The sequence below is a fragment of the Felis catus genome, chromosome F2 (genome assembly GCF_018350175.1).
Source record: "Felis catus isolate Fca126 chromosome F2, F.catus_Fca126_mat1.0, whole genome shotgun sequence".
Classification (NCBI taxonomy): domain Eukaryota; kingdom Metazoa; phylum Chordata; class Mammalia; order Carnivora; family Felidae; genus Felis; species Felis catus.
This window is the reverse complement of record NC_058385.1, coordinates 23,316,886-23,332,148: the sequence shown is the minus strand read 5'-3', so window position 1 is coordinate 23,332,148 and position 15,263 is coordinate 23,316,886. Positions and strand designations below refer to the sequence as shown.

The following is a 15,263-nucleotide window of genomic DNA, read 5'->3' as shown; positions in this document are numbered from 1 at the left end:
TTAAAAGAAAACTCATGCCCATTAACAGTTACTCCCCCTTTTCTCTCTTCGCAGCCCCCGCAACCACTAATCTGCTTTGGTCTCTGGATCTGCCTATTCTGGACATTTCATCTATATGGAATTATGCAATATGTAGCCTTTTGTGTCTAGCTTTCATTTAGCATGTTTTTAAAGTCCGTCTACATTATATCCATGTATCAGTACTTATTCCTTTGTATGGCTCTATAGTACTCCATTGTATGGATATACTGCATTTAGTTAATTGACCTATTGATTGATGGGCTTTTGGTTTATTTCCACCTTTTGGCTATTATGGATAATGCTGTGAACATTTGTGTATACATTTTTGTTTTTGTTTTCAAAGAGGGCACAAGTGAGCGAGGGGCAGAGAGAGGGAGAGAGGAGTGGGGTTCACCCAAAGCGGGGCTCATGCTCACTCGAAGTGGGGCTCTTGCTCACCCAAAGTGGAGCTTGAGCTCACCCAGTGTGGGGCTCACACTTAGGAACTGCCAGATCATGACCTGAGCTGAAGTCAGATGCTTAACCAACTCAGCTACCCAGGCGTTCCTGTTTCAATGCAGTTTTAAATTTCAGTTTTTTTTAAAAAATTTTTAATGTTGACTTATTTTGAAGAGACAGAAGCAGAGCATGAGTCGGGGAGGGGCAGAGGTCTCGAGAGGGAGACACAGAACCTGAAGCAGGCTCCAGACTCTGAGCTGTCAGCACACAGCCCGATGTGGGGCTCGAACTAACGGACCACAAGATCATGACCCGAGCTGAAGTCGGATGCTTAACCGACTCAGCCACCCAGGCGCCCCTAAATTTCAGTTTATATATATCTAGGAATGAAATTGCTTGGTCAAATGGCAATTCTGTTTAAATTTTTAAGGAACTGCCAAACTTTTCCACAGCGGCTGCCCGCCTATAGCCATTCTAGTGGGTGTGAAGTACTATGTCATTGTGGTTTTGGTTTGCATTTCCCTGATGGAACATCAGCTTTTAAGCATGAGCTTCAAAAACGTTAAGAGAAGAGACAAAGAATGAGAGAGAGTAGTAAGACTGCAGCCAGCATGGTTTCCTGGACTTACTGTGCTCCCCAAATTCTCTTTGGTAACCAATGTGACCAGTGGTCTCTGAGGTCTAATTTGACTTAAATTGCCTTAAGTGCCAAGTCTGGCAGGACTTCTCCATAGTTTATAGTTAGTACCTCTGCAGTGTATGGTGTTCATTTTATCTAGTTCATTCAGAGACAGCATCGTGTAGAGGCTAAGATCATGGGCTCTGGTGTGAGATTACTTGGGCCTGGGGGGGTGGCCTTGGGCAAATGAAATATCTCTTCCTCATTTCCTTATGTGTAAAATGAAGTTGGGGTTGTTATGGTGACTGAGATTAGTATGTATAGTGCTTGGAAGAGTGCCTGACACGTATTGACTGCTTTGTATATTTTTGTTGTAATCATGATAATGGTGATGATGATTTATCTCACTATTCATATAGGGAAGGGGAAGAATAGGTTTATGCTGGATCCAAGTGTAGGATTTAGAGTGGTGATTGTGTATTTACAAAATGGGGCTCTTTGATAACATGCTATGCTTTCCATGGTCTTATTGTGGTACTAGCATCAGTAACACAGTACACGTTATTTACTCTTGTGGATTATATTCTGTGTTCCACAAGTCACTCTGCTAATTTATCAAATTTACATTTGGAACACAGATTTACCTTTATTTGGATTGGGACTAGACTTATTTCAGTTAAACATTTTTTTTTTTGTTTTTTGGTTTATATCTAGTACAGCCGTATTATTAAAAAAAAATTGAAATTACGAAAGAGAACATCATTTGTAATTCCATCACTTCAAGGCATCCTGTCCCAGTTTTTAGTACATATCTTTCTGTATTTTCCCTTAGGCATTTTAGACATCATTATAATAATTCTACAAATAGAATAGACTATCCTTACCCTCCTTTAAAGCTTATTTTCAGCTGCCCTGTGAATCTTTTTTAATAGGTCCTAATTTTTGAAATTCCTCAAGACTTAACATTTAGATCCCATAAGAGATATATTTTCAAAATTTATAGATGTGAATAGAGAAAGAACCCTCTCCTATCTAGACATTTTATATACATACAAGCTTGAAAGTGGGCCAAGGACTATTTTATGGCTTTATGATAAAACCTATTATTTTTCTATAGCAAGTAAAAGAATGCTTAGCAGTGCCAAAATGCATACAAAGAGTCAAAATAATCAACATGTCATTTGAATTCTAAGTTTTGGCTCTTAGAGGTCTTTAAACATAGATTCTGCACATATTTTACAGATAAGTAAACTGAGATAGAAAGATTAAGTGACATTTCTGCTTTCAGTCAATGTTAGAAATAAACACAGAAATCAAAAGCCTCTCCTTATTAGATGAGAAGATAACATGTTCATGTATTTCAGGACATAAACCTGTAGAGGAGATATGAACACTTAAGCTGGGTTGAGATTTATGAATAATGCTATCAAATAAAATGAGGCAATTATTTCTCAATTTTTAAAAGTTCTCATGTTATTTGGAATATGTCTTTCTCACCTTGTAAAAATGATACTTAGGAGAGTAGACATGTTAGAAAAAAAAGCAGTCACTGAATGGTAGGGGACGACACATGGATTTTAGTTGTTTAGACTCATACAAGAGGAGTCTACAAAGAGCATTAATGAAGTAACTTTAGGCAGGAAGGCAAGGATATATGATATGGAAACTTCTTATAACTGACAGTCTAATAGAAGTATACGAATACAATTATGTATATTCTTATAAGAATACTTACGTAAGAATGTAAAATCTTCCCTTAACTCAAAAATCAAAACCAAAACTCTATAAGGAATGTCAGACAGTGTTAATTCAAAGGAACCAAATATACATCCTGTCTTTACTGCTGTATTGACTTGTGATGTCTTGAAGATAGGCCAAATCTAAAGACTTTTTTGGGATTTAAAGAAAGGGAAGCTTTTATTTTATTTTATTTTATTTTATTTTATTATTTTATTTATTTTTGCTTTTATTTTATTTTATTTGAAATTTTATTTGTTTAGTTTTTATAAGACTTCCAGCAGACAGAGGGCAAAGAGGCATGGGGGAAAAGGCCTTACAAGCAGCCTTTATAAAACTTAGACCATGGGGCGCCTGGATGGCACAGTTGGTTAAGCGTCCGACTTCAGCCAGGTCACGATATCGCTGTCCGGGAGTTCGAGCCCCGCGTCGGGCTCTGGGCTGATGGCTCAGAGCCTGGAGCGTGTTTCCGATTCTGTCTCCCTCTCTCTCTGCCCCTCCCCTGTCCATGCTCTGTCTCTCTCTGTCCCAAAAATAAATAAACGTTGAAAAAAAAAATTAAAAAAAAAAAAAACTTAGACCATTAGGACTGTAACACTCGATGCTCATTATTCTGACTTTTCAGTTTGATGGTTACTTGATTGTGTCTCTTTTTTGATCCTGCTTGGCTTGACATAACATAAAAACCTAGGATTTCATTATGGAGCTCTGTTTGTTTCAGTGGCTATTTAGTAAATTGCTTCTGAAGTCTACTAGTGGACCTTAGGTTTAGACGGAACTTGTATTAGGTTCTTTAGCTTACCGAGGACATAACAAATTTCGTAAACAAATGTGAACACAAAAATAGAAGAGGATAAAGCAGATTTTTGGGAGATGACTTAAGAGTTTCCTGAGTCTTGAGCTCTGAAGTTAGATAGACTTCAGTTTGATTGCTCACAACCATGTTGGGGATATTTGTTAGCTCTCATGGTGATCATGGGGGCATCTGTCTCACCTGGCCGCTGTGAGGTTAAGTGAGAGACATATATAGGAAACCTAACCATGATGCTACAGGAATGTGTGTGGTCGTTTGCTTGCGTGGAGTTTGAAGTAATCAAATCACGTATGCTGTATTGTGAGCTGTGGTGATATCGTGGAGCAGTGGTTCTCAGACTCTTAGTATGAAAGATTTACCAGGGAATCTTGTTAAAGTGAAGCTTCTTGTTTCATCCCCAGAGACTGATTCAGCAGATCAGGATTGGAGCACAGGAATGGACATTTTTAATAGGCACTGAGGGTAATTCTGATGAGTGGGATCACACTTCGCAAAGTATTTGGGAGGCTGTGGGTAGAAGCCATTTGACCCTGAAACTTTAATAGCCTGGATGAGTGAGTTTTCATGGCTCATTTTTAAATAACAGTCACTATGCAAATATAAACATTGCAAATCGCTATGCAAATATAAACATTTAGAATAAAAATTCTAATTGAGAAAAATCATTTAAGAATAGCAATTTAAGATTTCATAAATATCTACTAATTTTTAGAAATGTGTACATCACTTGTTAAAAGCACTTTACCTAGAATGAGCTTAATGTTTGAAATAAATAGAAAAAGAAATTCTACTTAGAACATATCAAGCTTCAAAGTTAATAAACTCTGAATGTTCCTTTAGTAAAGGAAACAGGTATTTAGAGACCTGGGCCTAACATACAAGGAGACTTTCTGCATCATTTCTACCATAATTCAGTCTGGGTGTCATTATTGAGGGCATTCTGGTTAATTTTAATTGTCACCATGATATGGGGAGATGTGATATATAAGGTAATCAAACCATGCGGGGTAGAATATTAAGAATCATTGTTAAGTAAGAGGATGGAATGAAACTAGAACAAAACAAGTCAGGCATTTACTCTTGGTATTTCCTGTTGTTAGTGCTAGAATAGTTTACTTTTTATGTTAAAATACAGCAAACCTGATTTCTCCTCTGATAGTTACACAATATAATATACATATACATATGTATCCACATGCATACACATATACATATATAGAGCCATATTTGATGGCCACAAAGGAAGAGGCCCCAAGGGCTCTTTAGTGTGCAATTAATATTTTGGTCAGAAAATCAGCAGATTGTTTCAGTATGGTTATGTGTTATGACATCATATTCCAGTAAAGTCATAATGAACAGAAATTTTGTTTGTCTCTGTGGCAAACCGAAATGAGTTTTGTAATTGTCAGCAGGCCTTAGTGATTATAGTGGCGCCCACTCCCTCTACTGTAGTTAAAGGTCTGTTAGCATTCCAGTTGTGGACCTCTGTTTTCAGAAGTGTATAATTAATTGTAAACATTTGCTCTATGGTGAAAGCTTGCCATGTAAGATCTCAGTACAGGAGTCAATTTCTGATTTCAGGTTGTCTGTTTTAAAGTTTTATAGTGGAACCAGTTAAAAATATCCATGAAATACTGTGTAGGTGGAAAACTGAATTTTGTTGTGTACACAATGAAGATAACCTGCATTTATTTTGTTAGTCTTTTAAGATCTATGCAGTAAGGGTATCTAAAACAATAGGAAAATGCACTTCAGGAATGCAGTGGGAGATTGTGTACCCCAGTATACTAGTTCTGTAATCGAAGAGCAAAACAGATTGTGGTTTTTGATGCTTCGTCTTAGCATATTAAGAGTATTTTACTGTAAGTGATCTTTTTCTTCCTTTAACTTTTTTTATATTTGCCTGTTTAAAATGAGAACCTATGACATAATGAAAACACATTTAAAATACTTTATCTTAAAACAAAATAATAGAAAACTGTGGCCAAGAAAATTGACTCTAAGAATTTAAAACAGCGACCATTTCTTTTTTTCCTACTCTGGATTTCTCCACTGCAGTTGACAATATTGATTTCCCTGACATTGTGTCGTATTTTCTTTCCTAACTCTGACCCCCTTTTCGTCTCCTTCACTGCCGTCTATTGTTTCCCCTGCCTTTTGATCACGGGCCTCAATCAGATCGCAGCCTTAGGCTCTCCTTTTCGGTTCCTTTACACTTACCCTTTCCAGGTGCTGACCCACTCACATGGTTTCAGTTATTGTCTCCCAGAACTGCATCTTCAGGGCTGATGTCCCTTTCTGGTCCTTTACCTTCTGTAAGCCTTCGCTAATTAGTGCCATCTGCCTGCCGAATTCTTCTATGACAGGCTCTGTGCAGTTTATCTCAGGCTGAATATAGAACCCCGCTCTTCAGATGTCCAGTAATCATCCCAAACGTAGTAGGACTTCAGTTGGACTTCTCTTTGCTTTGAAACAGACATTTTTCAGCACCGGACTGATTTTAACTTAATTTTTTTGACATCATGTTGTAAATCCACCTCTCCCATCAAAATCAATCTTTACTTTTACTGAATTGCCCAATTCAGTGGTATTAGTTCTCAGTCATCATTTCACTTGGTCTATGAGTATAATTTGCCACAATTGCCCCCTCCCTCCTCCTAGATCTACTTTTTCCCATTTAACTTTCAGGAAGGACCCTGTGCTTGCCTGTTCTTCTTCCTGTCACTCCTTCCCACAGAGTTCTCACTGTCCTGTGGCTTTAAATTCCATCCATATATTGATGACTTTCAAATTTTATCTTCACCTTGGACCTCTTTCCTAGAGTCCAGACTTAGAGTCCAGACTTGACTGTTCATTTGACATCTCCACTTAAGATGTCTAAGCAGGCTGAGTGATTTAATATCCCCCAACCAGAGCGGCTGATACCCACCCCCAACAAACCTGTTCCTTCTCCAGTCTTCGCTGACTCAGTGTACAGGTACTCTATCTTCCACTTGTTCAGCTCAGAAGCCCTGGGGTCATCCTTGACTCCTCTTTCATATTCCATAACTAAGCCTTTGGTAAACCCGGCCAGCTCTGCTTTTGAAATTTGTTCAGAATTGAACTGTTTCTCATTACTTGGACTGCTGCTACCCTAGTAGGTCCCTGTTGCTGTTCCCTTGTGTTACTGCAGTAGTCTCCTGATAGATCTTGCTTCCATCATCATCCCCTACTGTTCTCAGCATAATCGTTAGGTGATCCCTCCAAAATGCAAGTCACGTATGTTACTTCTCTTCCAAACCTTCTAGTGGCTGGCCATTTCACTCAGGGTAAAAGTTGGATCTTTACAATAACTTTTATGTAAGGCACTAAGGAATCTGGCTACCTCTTTTCCTTTCTTAGCTTTCCTTTTCTCACTTCCTCAACTGTAGCCAGATAAGCGTCTTCTGAATTAATTGAACATACTTGGCACACTGCTGCCCCAGGACCTTTGCACTTGCTGTTTTCTCTGCCTCAGATGCACTGTTCCAGATATCTGGGTGTTGCCTCCCTCAGTTATTTTGGGTCTTTACACAATTGTCATATTCTCAATGAGACCCTCCTTGGCCACTCTGTCTAAAACCTATCTCCCGAACACTTCTGAACCTTTCCTTCTTTTTCTTTTTAACTTAGATCTCTAACATACTAGATACTCTGCATATTACTTTAGTTACTATCTGTCTTACCCAATACAATGTGTTTTTGTTCATTGTCATACTCCCTTGTCAAATAGAATGTCCTCCACAAATAATTGTTGAATTAGTGTATTTTATTGCATATCCTCTTAATTTTTTCTTCTTAATTTCTTCCAGGTTTGTTCTTTCCTCACTCAGCCCTTTTATCGCCTCATATCTTCATCACTGGTGCTGTCTAGTTGTGACTCCTTACTTCAGTTTTGTTAAACGCGAACCTGCTAAAATTTCTCTCTTTAAATACGTTTTATTATTATACTGCTTATCTGCTTAAGTATTAGCTTACCTCCCCATTCTTTCTTATGTTCGATCTGATCTTACTACTTGGCAAAGTACTCACTCCTTTGGAATGGAGCTGTAGCTCTATCTCTCTGCCCCTCCCATGTCTAGTCATAACTCTTCTGCTGAAGGCACAGAAGTCTGCGTCCTGTCCCCTGAATGGGCTTGCTTGTCTCCTGCCTCTGTTGCGAGTCTCCTCCTTCAGCACAGACCATTTGGCTTGTTTCTGTCAAAATCTGACTGAAAACTGGGGCGCCTGGGTGGCTCAGTCGGTTAGGCATCCGACTTCAGCTCAGGTCATGATCTCATGGTCCATGAGTTCAAGCCCCGTGTCGGGCTCTGTGCCGACAGCTCAGGGCCTGGAGCATGCTTTGGATTCTGTGTTTCCCTCTCTCTCTTCCCCTCCCCCGCTCATGCTCTGTCTGTCTGTCTCTCTCTCCCTAAAAAATAAATAAACATTAAAAAAAAAATCTGACTGAAAACTTCTTACTAGAAGTCTTCTGTGATATAATTGAATAAATTTTACTATATTAATTTATGTTTCACATTGTTTTCTCTAATATGTTTTTCATGGAGATAGATACCTATAGATATATTGACTCATATTTTATCTTTTATAAATACATTTGTGGGGTTAAAACTTTACTGGGGTTAATAAGAGCATATATAGTACATTATATGGTTGGTATCAATTTCAAGAAAACAAATCTTATTGATGATTATAGAATGATTTTATTGAACAAACATTAATATTTTTATTTTCTTATTTTAGGTATCATTGCCCAATGCCCAAGATCTTTTATGTTCAGCTGACTGTAGGAAACAATGAATTTTTTGGGGAAGGAAAGACTCGACAAGCTGCTAGACACAATGCTGCAATGAAAGCCCTTCAAGCACTGCAGAATGAGCCTATTCCAGAAAAATCACCTCAGGTTTGTTACTGCTACATGTGACAGTCTCTTCCTTATCGTTCCCTGGTGAGATTATTAACAAGACCAACAAATGCATTTTTATAAATAAAAGAAATCATCTCCTCTGATAGGAAAGAATATTAGAAGGGTGGCCTGCTACGATGCCTCTCAGATTACGTGCCTCCTGCACTAAGCTCATGTGTTCTGCTAGGATGACCTTACCTTGGAGAACTTTGGTTCACCCACAGAGTTCACTTCTGAGGCAACACAGGATTTAAGGATATGAACAAGGATGGGAAATAGCATTCATTTACCTTAGATTTAATGCTATGTTTACTGAGTATAGAATACACTGTGTTAATCTAGAGTCAAGGAACTTAAAGTGGAAGAGATTTGTGTGGATTTTTTTCAGTCCCACTTTATTTTACAGACCAGGATATTGAGGCTGATCCTGAGTAATTTCACCCATTCCATGGCTTTGGCGACTCTCTCTGTTGATTTCAAAATAGTATCTCCAGCCCAGACATGTCTTATAAGATGCCTTGTTATTGAGCTATCCACTTAGTTATTGCAAACTGTACTGTTCACCCCCTGCAGATGCCCTGCTATCAAACCTCTTGTCCTTCCCCTTTGAGATTCATCTTAGTTAATGGCCGACGTAGGTGTTTTTCTCCTTGTACACTTTCATTATGACTCTAACCTCTGTGCTTATCTGTTTTTACACCACGTCGTAAGTTTCTCAATAGCAGGGATACTGTTTCTTGATCTTTTTATCTCTGAGACTTACCCTGTGTTCAGCATATACGAAGCCCTCCAGAAGTATGTGTTAAAGAAGTGAATAACTAAATTGGTGCCAGAACCAAAGAGCTCCAAAATCCTGGTTTACATCCTGTACTCCTTCTACAATTCAGTGTTTACAGAAAATTAAATAGCATTAGAATACTGGGGATATTCTAATGGGTGGGGCAGACAGATCTCTAAAGAAAAGTGAGTCTGGGGACATAGTATAAACTCAAATTTGTATATGGTTGAGTAAAATTTTTCCACACTCAACATTTATTCTTCCACTTTGGGGGGGGGGAAAAACCCTAAAAATTAAATTACAAAAAGCCTCACAACAAAGCCTACAACTACTCTTGTTACATAGGAATCCACAAGATACAGTCTCTGGTTTCTTTTTTCTTATTGTATTTCAGATAGGCCCTCTTTATTGTAGAATATATGTAACAGTTTGCTACAAAGCAGGTTTTCATTGCCATCCTGTATTTTGTGATTTAGAACGGTGAATCCGGAAAAGAAATGGATGATGACAAAGATGCAAACAAATCTGAGATCAGCTTAGTGTTTGAAATTGCTCTGAAGCGAAATATGCCCGTCAGTTTTGAGGTAAGTGCTCAGTAGAGATCTTTCATTTCTCTCCCCCTGCTCCTCACTTTTTAAAATAAACGAACAAATAAATTAGCTGGCATACTAATCTCCTGAAAGAGTTCAGGTGCTTTCTTATGCTCTCACTGTCTATCATGAAATCATATAGGCCCTGGAGAAAGTAGAATATACTTTCTATACTTACTATATACTTACTATAATATACTTACTAGAATATCATGGATTCCTGCGGATCTCTTTGGCTTTGCTCTATTAAACTTTTTGTATGTATATATATAAATATACTTATATTTTTGTATATATATATGTAAGCATATATATGTATATATATATGTATATGTATATATATATATATACGTATATGTATATATAATTTGTAGATTTGTAGTATGCTATAGGGTTTAGTGTTTTTCGTAGGATCAAATTGAAAGTATTCAAGTTAATATTTTGTGACACGTATATATGGATATCTAAATTCTTCTAAATTTGTAGAACCAAAATAGGTTTAAATTTAACTTTTACCAATAAGTCACAAACAAGTAATTAGCAGCTCTCTACGTAACCGCCAGATACACATGTCACAAAATATTTATCAAAATCATGTGAAATATAAAAGGGAAAAAATTTTAAATCATTGTAATACCTTCTTTATTAAGAGGTCATTAATTTTGTAACTCAGATATCTAGAAAGTAGACAAAACCCAGGAAATAAGCTAAAACGGTTGTAGAGTTTCCTCCTTCAAAGTGTGTGGAGTTCACCTACTAGAAAGGTCCCACATTTTACTCACTGTCAACATCAACTGACCTCGACTGAGAACCTGTCTTTTTAGACACAATCCTCCTAAAGTTGGGTTATCTGATTTCTTAGCCTCTAGCAGATTAAAAGCAGAATGAGGAAGGCAGGAATAGAATGTACTTGACGGCCTGTTGGTCCTAGCAAGAAATGATAGGGAAAATGTACTATCAAAAGTAATTACCTATACTCAAAAATTGTTGGAGCATGGGCCTTTTAAAGGCTACAATGAATAGGAATAGTTTTATAAGTCTTAGAATTCCTTGAAGGCATCAATACATTATAGTATAGAATATTTGGTGTTCATAATGATCTAATGTGAACAATAAAAAGGTCAAATATTTAGTATTCTGTTAAGTTGGTAAAATGTGTACTTTTTTTTCTAATTGAGGAGGGTGCCCATCAAAGTTATTAAAATAAACAGTTTTAGTGTTTCAACTAGTAAGGTTAAATTACATGGATAGTATGTTTCTCATAAGTTTCTTAACCCCAGTAATGTTGGATTATTGAGATACTGTGTTGTTTTCCTTTTCCTAATTGGTATTCTTAGAAGACAAAACTTTAATGTAAACTTACATGGTAAACTATTTAACTAAATAGGGTTTCTTTTATGAAGGGTCTGAATTTTGAAGGAGACTAAAGTTTTTAGCATTTGGGTTTTGGAGAGCACCTTTCCTCCAAAAACTGGAATATTTTAAAGAGCACATTAATACAGGGTTTAGGAATGCTCATTCATAGCTGGCAGATTCATAATCCATTACTCTAGAAACATAGGTATTTTTTATGGTATGTCTACTTACCTTTTTCAGATCATGTCACAGAGAGTAAACATTCCTTTCTATAAAACAGCCTTTGAGGTCTCCATCAAAAATAGGTTATTTTCACCCAAAAGTTATTTTTGAGAGGCTTCCACTTGTAGGATGCTTTATGGGCTAGAGAACTCCAGTAAGAAATAGTCCTTGGACTTCAGTAACTTATTCTTACAGAGGAGAAATTAGATATTTACACAGTTATATACAAACTATTATTCTGGATGGTCTGTGTAGCTAATCCAATATGGTATGTTTTATGTTCTTAATTTTCTGTTCCATAAGAAACTGGGTCACCATAATTAGAATTGCCTATTTTAAGCTAGTAAAATACAAATTTTGAGTGTGAATTGAATGTATTTATTTAGATTTTTGTTCTTTCAACTTCATTTTATTAAGCAGCATAAGTATCAAAAAATGAATGGTCCCTATATAATGTCTATATAACTTTATTAAAGAAATCTATAATTTTGGCATAATTTTTTGTGATTTCAATTTTGATTATGATACGAGTATTTAAAAGATGCATGAGATGATAACACTACTTAAGAGCCTATTTTCAATAGTTTACTTATATTTAATAGGTTATTAAAGAAAGTGGACCACCACATATGAAAAGCTTTGTTACTAGGGTGTCAGTAGGAGAGTTCTCTGCGGAAGGAGAGGGAAATAGCAAAAAACTCTCCAAGAAGCGTGCTGCAACCACCGTCCTACAGGAGCTTAAGAAACTCCCGCCTCTTCCTGTGGTTGAAAAGCCAAAATTATTTTTTAAAAAACGCCCTAAAACAATAGTAAAGGTAAGTGTGTGCTTGTGAACATTAGTCAGGTTTACTATATAAATATTATGGTAACTATAGATAAAAATTTTTCTGTAGGACAGGCACCTAAATGTATGGATTATATACAATCCCAGAGTTACCGGTGGTCCTGGACTATAAATTAATAACACTCTATTTTGTTTTAAAATTCTTTTTACTGTTCATTCTTTTATTTATTTATTTATTTTTTTAATTAAAAAAAATTTTTTTTTCAACGTTTATTCATTTTTGGGACAGAGAGAGACAGAGCATGAATGGGGGAGGGGCAGAGAGAGAGGGAGACACAGAATCAGAAACAGGCTCCAGGCTCTGAGCCATCAGCCCAGAGCCTGACGCGGGGCTCGAACTCACGGACCGCGAGATCGTGACCTGGCTGAAGTCGGACGCTTAACCGACTGCGCCACCCAGGCGCCCCTCATTCTTTTATTTTGAGAGTGCAAGAGAGTGCATATGTGATCAGAGTTGGGGGGGAGGGATCAGAGAGAGAGAGAGAATACCAAGCAGGCTCCACACCATCACCGTTGAGCCTGATGTGGGGCTTGAACTCACCAACTGTTAGATCACATCCTGAGCCAAAATCAAGAGTCGTATGCTTAACGACTGAGCCACCCCAGCACCCTTGTTTTGCTATTAGACACTTGTATACCTGTGTTTGTTCATCAAAAAACAGTACCTTCCATATTTCTAGTTTTTATGGTTTAAAAAAATACTTTCTCATTCATGGTCACCATGTGATTCTCATCAGGACTGTGTAAGGTAGATGACGTTACCCCTCCTTTTACAGTAAGGTTTCATGAAACATGCGTGCTCAAAGAATTTGCTCGCTTTTATTCACCTCACGTGTGGAACAACTTGAAGGACTCTGTTTTCCAACCCAACATTCTTTCTGCACACAACACTGTAATGTAGTAACTTGTTGGGCTCTCATGAAATGATGATGGGTTACAGAGTAATAATCATATGAGTCATACTAATGCTGGTGACAGTGGCAGCAGCTGGTAGGTATAAAGCACCGTGTGTGGCCAGCTTTGTCCCAGCACTTCGTGTGCTTTATCACATTTGATGCTCGCAGCAGCCCTGCGAGGTAGACGGTACTATTTTATTTCTGTACTTTCAGGCATGTAGAGCTTGGCCAAAGAAGAAAACAGAGCACACACTTTTGCAAGATGCTGTGACTCTTTTACTGGAGCAGGTTTTTCTGTTTACATTAACAACAACAACCCAAAAAGGAATGAGCTGAGTCGGCACTGAGTACAGGACACTGCCCACGAGTGCACACTGTGTATGGGATGAACGAGCTAGCCTTCTGTTTACAGAGAGAGCCTTCAGTTGCCAGCATGTCACTTGCCAGCTCAGTGTCACTCTCTAGCAGACTTTGGGTTAGCTCTAGGAATCATGGGTTACAAAAACACGGGTTTGAACCACATGGGTCCATTTATATGCAAATCTTTCCATAAATACAGTATTATAATTGTATTTTTTCCTTATAATTTTCTTTTTCTTTTTTTTCTTATGATTTTCTTTTTTTTTTTTTTAAACAGAGCTTTTTTTTTTTAATTTTTTTTTTTAACGTTTATTTATTTTTGAGACAGGGAGAGACAGAGCATGAACAGGGGAGGGCCAGAGAGAGGGAGACACAGAATCCGAAGCAGGCTCCAGGCTCTGAGCTGTCAGCGCAGAGCCCGACGCGGGGCTCGAACTCGCGGACCGTGAGATCATGACCTCAGCCCAAGCCGGCCGCCTAACCGACTGAGCCACCCAGGCGCCCCCCCTTATGATTTTCTTAATAACATTTCCTTTTTTAGTGTAAGAATACACTATATAATACATAAAACATACAAAATATGTGTTCATTCACTGTTTCTGTTATTAGTAAGGCTTCTACTCAGTCGTTGGCTAGTTAGTAGTTAAGTAGTTAACCATTACCAGTTAAGTCTTGGGGGAATCAAAACACAAAAACAAAGTTATACACAGATTTTTGACTGAGTGGGGCGTTGCCCCCCCCCCCCCCCCACACACTTTGTTCAGGGATCAACTGTACGTTTTATCTGTGACGAACCTCTTTTGTTTAGATTGTACTATGGTTCAACTGGTATTTTTATAGGTTTTCTGCATTTTGTACCTTTGCTTTATTTAAAAGTACATGCATACATATTCACATAAATAAGTACATAAACGTGTTCTTAATGAATACTATCATTATGACAAGGTGTAGGTTATGCATTCCTTGAAATAGCATTCTACATGGTGGTAAAGTAGACTAAAAATAAATGGCAAATAGATACATTTATGTGTTCTAGTGGTTCTGAGGGCTGGCTTTCATTCATATGCTCTAACCACATGGTTAGGGTGTAGGATAATGGTTGTTTATTTTTATTTTATTTTATTTTATTTTTTTTAGCATTTAAGTGGGTTTTTGATTGAAATACATTTGACATATAACATTGTGTAAATTTAAGGTGCACAACCTGTTGATTTGATATATTTATATATTATAATTGTCATTGTAGGGATAATTAGCACCTATATCATACCACATAATTATCATTTCTTTTTAGGAGTTGGAATAATTAAGATCTAGTCTGTTAGCAAGTCTGATGATTCTAATCCAACATTGTTGTCTTTTTCACTCTACTGTACATTAGGTCTGCAGAACTTATTTACTACTTGTTGCAAATTTGCACCCTTAAACAACATCTCTCCTATCCCCCTACTTCCCAGACCCTGTAACCACCATTTTGCTCTCTGTTTTTATGAGTTTGGCTTTTTTAGACTCCACGTATAAGTGAGACATGCAGTATTTAGGATAATGGTTTTAAGAACAGAACGTTTGGATTCAGTTTTGAGTGTGAATCCCTGTGACCTGAGCAAGTAACCTAACTTTTCTAATCTTACATTTTGTTTTTTATAAAGTAGGAATAATAATTG

The 15,263-nt window shown here is 37.4% G+C and overlaps 1 protein-coding gene across 17 annotated transcripts in view; it reads left to right on the top strand.

Moving 5' to 3' along the window:
* Nucleotides 1-15,263, top strand: part of STAU2 (staufen double-stranded RNA binding protein 2) — a 311,608-nt gene that overhangs the window by 107,165 nt on the left and 189,180 nt on the right. For 16 of the 17 annotated variants that reach the window (XM_023248481.2, XM_023248479.2, XM_023248480.2 and 13 more), the window contains 3 exons: nucleotides 8,391-8,550; nucleotides 9,808-9,915; nucleotides 12,102-12,314. In XM_023248481.2, the coding sequence (XP_023104249.1) occupies nucleotides 8,391-8,550; nucleotides 9,808-9,915; nucleotides 12,102-12,314 (481 nt within the window). The remainder of the gene's footprint in view (nucleotides 1-8,390; nucleotides 8,551-9,807; nucleotides 9,916-12,101; nucleotides 12,315-15,263) is intronic. The other variant, XM_019822791.2, reaches the window with a different exon arrangement.